Source organism: Macadamia integrifolia, chromosome 14 (assembly GCF_013358625.1).
Source record: "Macadamia integrifolia cultivar HAES 741 chromosome 14, SCU_Mint_v3, whole genome shotgun sequence".
Classification (NCBI taxonomy): domain Eukaryota; kingdom Viridiplantae; phylum Streptophyta; class Magnoliopsida; order Proteales; family Proteaceae; genus Macadamia; species Macadamia integrifolia.
The window spans coordinates 15,113,455-15,125,163 of record NC_056570.1 but is presented as its reverse complement, the minus strand read 5'-3'; the positions used below and the strand labels follow the sequence as shown (position 1 = coordinate 15,125,163).

Here is an 11,709-nt window from a genome sequence, read left to right as displayed (position 1 = left end):
ATCGACATGTATCCAAACAGTGATTCAACGGCTGTGCTTCCACCGACCATAACAGAGACACCGCACCAAGAGAGCCATTGAATCACAACTTAGATAACTTAAGTAGCTATAGGCAAAACCTGGATGATCATCGCTCAGGAGAGGATCCAATTCTTGACACTTTCATATGAAAGTCTCAATTAATGTAAATTTAACTTCGCTTTCCACCCAAATTACTTAAATTTTTTATAGGAAAGTACTTGATTTAAAATAAAAAATAAAAAACCCAAAGCTCATCAACAAAATTTAGCAATTCTCAACATAGATCTAAAATTTAGCTATTCTCTGTCGCTATAATTTATTCTGAAAACATTTTACGTCGAAGGGACTCACCTAAAAACCCCACCCACAAAATTTCATAATCAATCAAAAGAGAACAATAACTTGTGCAAAAATCATGAGATCTGGGTATGAGAGACTTCCTGCCTTTAGGTCTCACACGGATACGGCAATTCCCTTGGAGCTAAAATTCCTGTTTCTGGAAAAAGCAAGAAACAACATACAGTTTTGCATTCCTCTGCTGGAGGAAAAATAAGTTCACTTTCTCTTATTTCCACCAATACATGACAAATCAACCAGACGCAGTCTTCTTTTGTTGGAAGATGACAGCCCAGATAGGGACACCAACGCCAATGCTGAAGGCAGTAAACACACCAAGAGTCATCTTCAACCCTTGATACTTCATTCTGTCCAAGTTGTACATGTGCTTTGCGTGAAGGTAGTATGGTTCATCATGGCCATGGCCTCCTCCCATTCTTTTCACTCCAGTTGAGTGGAATCCTCGACTGACTGTCCACAACAAAATCATCACTACTACTTTTAGGGGCATATACTATTATAGCACGAATAACTACATGACAGAAAATCATCGGACATTTATCAAAGAAAAAGGAAATATTGATTATGGTACCATTTTTGAGCAAGAATGATTCTGCATATCCTAATTTCATCCCTTCACATAATGAAATCCTTTTTGGTTTATTTTACAGAGAATGTAAGTCAGTTTGCATGCCTGGGAGAGCTTTCTTTTATGGTTGATTAGACCAACATTTTGAATCATGACCATTCTTCACATTAACGATTGTGCAATTCTTAAAAGAGCTTGTGAACCAAATGGCTGGAGTCTTCAACATATAAATAGAAAATTGAAAACAAAGTAGAAAGCTTTTAGCAAATATTTACAAAACCAAGCAAGAGGGGCCAAAATCTCAAGCTTCTTGAAGAAACAAGGAATAGCACATGGCAATATGGTACTGTTGATTTTAAAAAGAGAAAAAGATAAGTCCAGGATCAGATGAAATATTTTACTTTCAAGAATCATGCAGATTCTTTTCTCATGAATATCTATTGCATTGTGAGAATAGAAAATCACATCCGCATCCACAGAACAAGATTACAGAAAGGGAAGGTAACCACATTGAATGCATTAATGGTCGTGGAACAATTTGCAGGCATAGACAGAAGGCAGCAAGTAATCCTCATGAAGGCGCACTGCTCAGCAGCGTGGCACTCTAAAGTCAGAAAATAAAGGACGGACGAGAACAAAAGCCTGACCTGTTGGCATTTGGTTAAGTCTTGGGTACGCGTTTGAGATCCCACTAAATCTGCCATGTCTGACATGACTCCAGGATCATGACTAACAGCTAGGAAGGCTGGCTGAAGTATTTTCTCTTTTTATGATCTTATTGAGTTGATGAAAAACAAAATTAACACCTGATCAGTTACAAGTTCAATGACCATGCATCAAGTAGACACAAAGCACAAAAAACAAAGAAAAGAAACAGCACCCACACAATAAAAGATCTCATGCACAAAAATAAAATCAGGTGACTGACAACCATCTGATATGTGCATTATTCCTGTTTAATCTTTGGAGGTTCTTTTGAAATTTTTTAGACCAATCAAAGAAACACAGAAAAATTTCATTGCTTGCAAGGTTTGCCTTGGTGGATAATTGTTGCACATCTCTTCAGGAGGTCAATTTCATGGCTTGAAAGGCACACGAGAGAGAATTTCCCTGGTAAATAATTGTTAAGCATCTCTTCAGGAGGTCATTTTTTCTATACAAATCTACATAGAAACTAAATTTAAAAGCATTTCTTAGGAGAATATATAGATAAAGTTAACTGCAATTAACTTGAAAGGGACTAATTCAGAACTTAGAGGTGATATTGTTCACGGTCAAGAAAAATGCATATTAGGAAAGGACTGAAGAGATTTTCTTCAAGATGGTTAAGTCCTACAGGGAGCAAACCCCTATAAATTGTGGTTTGGGGAAGTCTACAATGTCACTAAGCACCCCAAGAATATAGCATCTAAACTAAAAATGGAAAAGACAACAACAACTCAGCCTTTTTCCCAACTAAATGGGATCGGCTACATGGATCCAGGAGGGAAAAACACACACACATGAATCTTGGCCCTCCATGCCACTTTGTTAGTGATCATACTAGAGTCTAGACCTAGCTTTTGCATGTCTTTCCTTACAACCTCATGTAAGGTCATTTTAGGTTTGCCCCAAACTTTTTTAGCTCCTTCCATTTGGATCTTATCACTCCTCCTTACTAGGGCGTCCCAATGCCTCCGTTGAACATATGGCCATATGGCCCATATCACCTTAAACAACATTCTCAGAGCTTGTCATCAACCATGTCAACCCCCAAATCAGCTCTAACCCGGCCATTCCTTATGCTATCTCTCCTACAACAAGGACACAATTATAGCCAACCAACAAGCAGTATATGTAGAGTGTAGCCCCAAATATCATTAAACAACTCATAGCTCCAAAGATCAAAGAGATCTTCCACCAAATCCTCCACTTCCACTCTAGAACTCTGGTCCAAGGAAGACAAAACATGATGAGCTCACATCACCATGAACATATCATGGCCAATAAAATGGATTGGGAGTTCACAAAGATCATGTGATGCCCCCAAAAAATTGGGATTGCCGTATATATAATTATTTATGCAACTTTTGGTTCAATAAACAAAAATGCCATCAAAAGGGCCATCTCACTTTCCTTAATTTGGAGTATAAATTTAGCATGAGGTTGTACAAGTATATGAAGGCCACATAATGATGTAGATTAATCACCAAAAAATGTTTGTTTTATTAGGAATAAGTCTAGGGTTGGGTTCTGTATATGTTGGGCCTTTGATCCCATGTGTTTTAAGTGTAATAGACCACTGTTATGGGTCTTAAATGGAGGCTCTAAGGATGCATACGGGATTACTAGTTAATTTCTATTTTCATTAGTTTCCTTTTTAGTTGGGTTTGATTTGAGTTATATTTGTTTCCTTAGGAATCAAGTTATTAATTGAGTCAAGTCATTAGTAGTTAGTTTCCTTTTTCAACTATTTTCTAATTTCAGTTTTTAGTAACTATTGTATTAGGAGAATATTTGGTTTCCTTTTTTAGGAACCTTCTATTTTGTAATTCCCTCCCCCATCAATATTATAAATAAAGAAAAGGAGGCTCCTAAAGCAAAGATGATTTTGATAAAAAAAAATTAATGGTTGCTGCTATTGTCTTCTTCATGAAGAGGTGTCTTGTGTTTGATCGAGGCTGAAGGAATTGGTGTTTGATCTAATTGACTCTTTGCGGCGTGAAGTCCGATAGGTCTTTTCAACTATTCTATCTATCTTCCTCAATTTCTCTAAAGTATTAATTTAAAGGCTATTTACTGCTACACAGATCAGGTATTTACACTTCAGATTCTGCCCAGAAAATACTCTAAACTGAGTAATCGACCCCCTGCTCCCTATAGCATCTACTGCCCTCGGTTGTGGTTGAATTTCTGGTCGATCCTTCCTGCCTATCAAAGGGACAATCGACATTACTGAGGGGCTGTTCTGATCAGTCTTCTCAGAGATAATTAAAATCTCTGTTTTTTTGGACTGTAGTGGTGGAAACCAGAACTGATAGGGAGATTCTTACCTTTTCTGTTCCTGTGATTATTCTTCTGGTTATACACTGTTAAGAGCCTATTTCTGTACCTGAATTAACTCCGTTTGCTGGTTTATAATCTGAATTAATAGAGGACAACTTTGGGGTTTGAATTCTGATTTCTGAGAATTATTTCTTCATTAATTCTGATCTGTGGAATTATTGTCCCACATTGGGTGATATTGGTTGTTCTGATTAAAAGATCCTGCAATTGAGACTTGGTTAGACCCCCTATCCTAGTCCTACATTAGATAAACAATCATAAAATCCACCCAAACCCAACAAATAACGGAGGGAGAAAGAGAGACTAAACCACAACTAGGGTAGACCCTAAGGATTATCTATCTATATACAAGGGAGTATGACACTTTACATGAATGACTATAAACTAATTATTACCAACGGGTTTTTATTTTAGCATCAACAATAAATTTCTAAAATCTACACCATTACGATATTGGACTGATTGTCATGTTCAATTTCTATTATTATTATTATTATTGATCTGAAACAAACACGATGTTCAATACAGAAGGCCCGTCAACTTGTGCCGAGGCTGTTGAAATCATTTGGTAAGTTAAGATATCAAACATTAGTGAGTTCCTATTTTTCTTATTCCCAATTAGTTCTTGAAAGATATAAATTATAGAGTTAAAGAATGTCCCAATGCATGAGGCTCATGCTACTGCATAGTCTAAGAGGGGCAAATGTATGTAGTCGACTTGTCACTACTTCGCAAGAGAGTTAAATTTATTTTTTCTTTAATTCATCAAGAAGGAAAATTGATCAAACACTTCTGAGGCAACTGGTGTCGAACTCTATAGTGATGATGACTCAACAAACGATGCTACTCTTGAACATGCACCAGCAAATACTAGTGGATTAGATGATATGAAGCGCAATAGAGGACTTGCTACCTACCCACACAGAATCTTTTCCCCATACATGCTGATCAGGTGTTTAGAAGTTTTGGTGGCATCCAACGAGCATTAGTGATGTGGTTATCAAAGTTGGATTTGAGTTGAAGTTTGAAAATAAGAGAAAGCACAAGTTACCGCATATTGTGCTACAATTGGATGCGACTGGCATAAGTAAGCAACTAAAATCTCGTAAAGCAAAGATTTGACAAATGAAGATACTAACTGATTGTTACACATGCCAACAGCTAGCTGATCATACTAATTGTCAAACGGACTCTAAATGGATTGCTAGCGTTGTTATGCCTCGTTTACGAGAGCATGCCAAATATAGGGCAAAGTTGATAGTTACATTCAACAAGCAAGTATATAAAGTTGACATAAACTATCTAATTGTTTGAAGGGCTAAGGAGATAGATGTTTATTGTTGCCATCTACAAATCATGGAAGGAATAATATTTTATGATCAAGGACTCCATGGTAATTGTGGATGACATTTATACAAAATTTGCATAAGAGATATGGTAAGTCAATTGGAACACAATTTTGGAAGATTGTAAAGTTAACCAACTATGGCAACATTTGAGAAAGAATTGACAAAGTTAGATGGAATAAACCATGTTGTTGCCTAGTGAATAAAGTCAAATCACCCTGAAAGTTGGGTTGTCTCCAAGTTCCATGGACTAAGTTCTGAACATTTTACTTTAAACACTGTTGAATCTATTAATAGCCACTTCATAAAATAGAATATGATAATAAGAAATTCAACCATTATGTGATTTCTAACATATTGCTCAAGCAATTTGAATAACCACACCCAAGTATCCTTGGACTCAATTCTCAACTATTGCTATGACAAGAAGGAAAAGATTCTCATCCCCATCAAAGTCATTGTACTAAGTGTTATGCCATTGTATCTTCCCTTTGCATGTACCCTATTTGTAAATGACAAAGGCATACATCCATTGTTAAACCCTTTTATGCAAGTAGCATATGAAAGATAACAACTTATAAAGCACCAGTGTTCATTACACAACACTACTTCTAATGTTTGTGTTATATAATTATTTATCATAGCATGGAACTCCTCCCATGATCATAAGATGACGGCAATACAATTTCCTCTAGCTCTCCAAACAATCAGATAACTTATACCAACTTAATACATTTACTTGATCAAGACAATTATCATATTTACCCTAAAATCTAGATGCTCACGCAAACAAGCCATAACATAAATAGCAACCCATTTAAAACCTGCTTGTACACGAGTAGGATGAGCTCGCTGCTCGCTATTGGCATATGTGGCAATCAGTTGATGTTTTCACTTTAAGTCTTTGCTTTGCTGGGTTTTAAAAGCATGTATTCGTCATTCGCATCCAAATGCAACACAACATGCGGTAACAAGTGTTCTCTCTAATTTTTCAAACTTCAACTTAAACCCAACCCTAATAACCATGTATACTAACAATTGTTAGAACAAATAGAAACTTCCAGAAACCTAGTCAAAGCGTTTAGAAAAAGGGTTTTGTGGCTAGGTAACAGGACCAATATTGCGTCCATATCCTGGATATCTTTTAGGGAAGCACATTTCACTTAATGCTAAATCTATACTCCAAATTGAGGAAAGTGAGGTTCGCTTAAAAACTGCACCAGAAATATAAAAATATATATTTAAAATCAATATATATATATATATATATATTATGATGTGCATCTCCTCTTCTTAGCACTAAACCGATATTCCAAGATCTGGCATATGGAACTTTCAAATGGTTCAAATTGGCCCTTAGCTTCATTCTATTAAGGCTTGAACCAATAAGCATGTGACAGGAAGAGAGAAACAAACACTCTCTTTCACATTTTCGTTACTCCAAAACCTTCAATAAATATGCTTCTCTGTTCATATGTTAATGTCTATTGTTCTGTCAGAGTCTTACATTACAAGCTATTCACCCAAAAAATTCTTCTCTGTTCATATGTTAATGTCTATTGTTCTGTCAGAGTCTTACATTACAAGCTATTCACCCAAAAAATTCCAATAAAACCTTGAAAGAGAAGAAAGAAATAACAAATAATTCCCACACAACAATGGCAAAGATTCCTTTCTACTTCAAAGCAGAAAAAGGAGTAATTGATCCAGAGATATAACATTCAAACCAAAGCAAAACAACAACAATAGTGTTTCATAGATTTAACACAGAAGCTAGAGCACACGTTCTTCCATATTGGCACCTTGCATCCAAGAGTATTTTGAGTAAACATGTTGGACAATCTAAATTTTGGACTCATGTTCTATACTGTCAGGTTCTACTTGGAAGTTTCCCAAATGTTCACTGGAATGATGTTGGTAGCCAGAGCTTCCATACTTTAAGAATAACAAAAAAATAAAAATAAAAAGAACAATAGTCTGGTCAAGTACATCAGCCAATGGCTTTCAATACTTAGAAACGCATTCCCTAAGTCCAAACTCCACATAGATTTAACAGTCAAACTAAAACCGATAAGAGTGTCGAACTGGTCAAATATGGGTCATTAAGAAAGCAAAGAAGCAAAACTAACCATAACAAACAAATTGAACAAGCTTCATTGAATTGAAGAGCAGAAGAAGTAAGAATCAAAGAAATCAAATGATAGTACCATATTTAGACCGTTTACTCCAAATCTTACACTAGGCTTTGGCCATTACATCCATATAGATAAGAGTTTTGAAAGAACAAAAACCCAAACACTAAATGGAGTTAGGGAACCTAAACTCTACATGCAATAGGGAAATAAGAAGATAAAATTCCCAACAAAAGCAACAAAAAATAAATTGATTGGAACTGGACAAAATTAAGAGAAACCCAAAAACAAGAAGTAATGTTTCAGAAAAGCCAGAAAATAGCAGAAACAACAACTTAGGGTTTAGGGGGAAAACCAATATATTCAAAACTCAAGTCTAATAGACCTGAAATTCAATTTGAGCTGTCCTTGGATCCTCCTATATCATGTGATACTGATTAGAGAGAAATCGCTCTCATAATTAGAGGAGCGAGAGGATCTGGTGTGGTTTTAACAAAGAGCTATTGGGATTTTCATATTCATATAATTGGAGTAAGAAACTACTCATGCTGCTTCAAGTTCACCTCCCTAAAGACACCCTAATTATAAGACCTATGTTGATTAGCACTGAAACATGTAGCAATTCTTTCTTTTCTTCTTTCAACCTTTGCAATAAATAGAAAAATGAAGGAGAAGGATACCATCTCTTGCTGTAGCAAAACAGGGGAAAGGATGGGGTTGCCGGGTTGGCTCCTCTAGCATCTCGTTCTTATGAGCGACTCTCTCGCGAGTCAAGTGGTAACACTACCTTCTTTGCTAGGTGAAGGTGTTGGAACCAATCTAAAGATAGAGAGACCTGTCCGTTGTTTAATAGAAGGGTAATTTAGGCATTTTAAAGTATCTACCCAAGAGATGAAAATTTACTTCTTTCTTCTTCTTTTTTTTTTTTTTTTTTTTTTTTTTCTTTTTTGGTGGGGTGTAACGAAAAATATGAGGAATTTGATAACTCATAGGGAAAGCATAGGGGAGGCAATAGAAATGTTTCCTCACCAGTAAAGATGGTACACTAGCTAGTTCAATACAACATAAGGGAACTGTTGCCATGTGGGAAAAAAGCAATAGAGATACTGGACAGAACAAATTAACTAAAGAATAATAATAATAATACTACATGCAGATTTGTAGTGTCAATTTGTCACCTAAACAACAGATCTAGAAGAGAAAGAATGGCCATATTATTTGCAAGTAAGAAACAACCCTTCCCCTCCCCAAAAGAATCATGGAAACCAAGTTCAAACTTAAGTGGGAGGAACCTGATCCTCTCCAGCTCGCCAGCACACATCTGACGGCAGGCAACAACCGGGCACGCACCCCTACCCATCAATCCGATGGGCATTGGACACACCGGGGCACTGGAGAGGATCTGGTTCCTAAGTGGGAAGCCATAAAACCAAAATCCTCCTACACCATGGCGATTCCATAAATACCTTGATAGCCAAAAATGGCCAAACTCATTCTGGATCGGGAAAAAGGATTATATCACATCACGTAGCATATAACTCAGTAGTGAGCATATATGTAGGAATCAGGGATGAGATAACATAAAAAGAAATAAAAATAACTTATATATAATTTGTTAGGGTTTTCAGGAGTCAAATTGCAATTTGCACTAATTGTTATGAAGACACATCCTTGACTCCTTGAGCATCTTTTTTGTTTTAATTGCTGAGCCAGCGAGAGTCCTATTAAGTGCCACAGACGAGGCGGAGTTAATTATGTGTAGATAAACATGTCCGGTTGTTATCTATATCTATTATCAGATCAGAAGAATTTATCATACACTATAACTCAATCTAGATCAATTAGAATTTAGAAGTTTCACGTCAAAAGTAGAAATATTAAGTTTCGAAAAAAAAGCAAAACTAATCAACAGAGATCGATGGAACGCGATATGAGAAAGAAGGCTGACCTGATTTCGAGAGGGAAGATTCAGAAGAGGTCAATAGCTTCAACCCCGACCTTAGTCCACTGTTCAAAGCCATGGATTCAGAAAAGAACGGGAAAAAAAACAGGAAAATCTAAGCTTTGATTGTTCTCTGTTACTAACTCCGGCTTCTCTCGCCCTAGTCCTACGGAAATGCGAGAGCCGTCCAGTATTTATGTGTTTGAAGTTGATCCAGTACTCCGACTCCGAGCCAAAAACTTCCTTTGAGGGACTCCCTGCTTAGTTGGATTGGAATAAGTATCTTGATCAACCAAAATGCTAAGGCCCGTTTGGTCGAAGAAACTTGTGAAGCCATGTCATATATATTGTGGGTTGGGTTGACATAAAAAAAAATAAAAAAAAAAAAAAGAGAGGAAGGAAAAGAAAGGAAATATTATACTATATAATTTTTTTAGTGGATATGATTCTATAAGAAAAAAGAGGAAACAGAAATTTGGTGGAATTCTATGGAAGGGAGAGTTAATAAGAGGAGAGAGAGAGAGAGAGAGAGAGAGAGAGAGAGAGAGAGAGAGAGAGAGAGAGAGAACAATTTTATTCCTCTCATTTATCCAAACATTCATATTTATGATAGTTTATGGGTTCTTTTTTACCTTTTTTACTTTTCTTCATCAAACAAACATGTCCTAAGGATTCTAACCCAATTGTGTTCATGGACTTTTCCTTGAGATAATCAATTATTTTATATGCAAATATTTCATCAAAAAACTGTAGATGTGAATATTTTTGTGAAAAAAAATACCTTAAAAAAATTTGCATACGGAAAAGTCTATGCACAAACTTGGGAGAAGTCTATGCACAAACTTGGGAGACTCACAAAATTCTGGTGGCAATCTACTGAGATGAAACTAAGAATTGGGTAGTTTATATTATAGGTTAGGTGTCTTATTTTTTAAAGTTTCATTACAAGTTTACAACGGGTGCTTAGTTATTTTTTTTAGTCAACTTAAGAATTTAGAATATCTTAATAGGGACAGTGTTCTCTAAGCAAGTCGGGTATATTTATTTCTCTATTTTTTAAGATGGGCATATTATAGAAGGGGGGAGGGGGTAGATGAAAATCAAAAGATTCAAACCTCAGACCTCTTGATAACTGTGGGCTTTTCGCATTACAACCTCACCAAATTTCTATCATGGTACTAGACAGTTGTTATTTATATGTATAACTATGGATATTAAACGGACTAGTTGGTGATAATACATATTAAAAATCCAGCACAATAAAACACATATGATAAATAGTATTAATATGGTGTTTAATATGGTTTCTCTATAAGATAAAATAAGGACAAATACATCATACATGTAGTTAGAATATCAACTCAAAAAAACTCAAAAGAAAAATGCATCAAACATGTAGCTGGGACTTCAAATCAAAAAAAATATTTTTTTTTTTTTGGGGTGGGGTGGTGGGGGGTGGGGATTACAAGTCAAAAGTTGTTAAAAGAGCATTTTGTGATCATTGAAGCCAATAAATAATAGTTGCATAGGAAGAGCATTCAATGATCACACAATGGAGTGGATCATGAAATGTGTGAAAATAAACTAGTAATATGAATGCGACATGAACAACTACTGTCTAGCGTGGTTGGTGAGTTGTGATGTGCAAAAATTTCATGTTCACCAGGAGGTATCGAGTTCAAATCTCTTGGTTGTTACCCACACACCCAGCTCTACTCAATAAATAAGGATAGAAGAGCACTAGGCAACTATTAAGGGTGTCAATTTCAAATCAAAACCAAATATCGAAACCAAAATCGAGCCCAATTAACCGGACCAAACCGAACCAAATAAATTCGGTTCATATTCGGTTTGGGTATGTGAGTATTGCTATTCGGTTTCGGTTTAGGATGTTAAAACCGTTGGTTTGGAATCGAAACCGAACCGAATTACTCTTAAAAGTTAAAACCAAAAAATAAAAAAAAAAAAAAAAAAAAAACCTACTATCGCTAAGACTTATGAGGGATTTTCTATATTCCCTCATGATTTTTTGACTCTTAGAGGAGGTTGGGCACGTTGAACATGTTATCATGTTTTTTTTTTTTATTCTAACTTAAATCTTACTTGAGATTGCCATTTACAATTTTATTTTGTAGGTTGTAAACTGATACATGTTTTTGACTATGCTATGGTCAGATCTTGATGGGTTTTATTATCGTTAATAGGTGATTTTGAATGATTATCTTAAGAGACTTTATGATTGATGGAATGTGTAATACAAAAAATGGAGAACCAAGTCGGTAACTTGAGCCCATCATG

At 35.8% G+C, this 11,709-nt stretch overlaps 1 protein-coding gene across 1 annotated transcript; it reads right to left on the bottom strand.

Annotated features, from left to right (window-relative positions):
* Positions 1-275: 275 nt before the first annotated feature.
* Positions 276-9,602, bottom strand: LOC122060576. Its single transcript, XM_042623711.1, has 2 exons — positions 9,418-9,602; positions 276-828 (listed from the first exon to the last, which is right to left on the bottom strand). Exons 1-2 carry the CDS (start codon positions 9,488-9,490, stop codon positions 611-613), a joined length of 291 nt encoding a protein of 96 aa, XP_042479645.1. The 5' UTR covers positions 9,491-9,602; the 3' UTR covers positions 276-610.
* Positions 9,603-11,709: the final 2,107 nt, after the last annotated feature.

What these genes read in the sequence shown, in the direction of transcription:
- LOC122060576 (XM_042623711.1), bottom strand. Translation starts at nt 9,490, where the DNA reads ATGGCTTTGAACAGTGGACTAAGGTCGGGGTTGAAGCTATTGACCTCT. An exon ending in ATCTTCCCTCTCGAAATCAG is followed by an intron (nt 829 to 9,417) that starts GTCAGCCTTCTT and finishes TGTTGTGGACAG; the next exon opens with TCAGTCGAGGATTCCACTCA.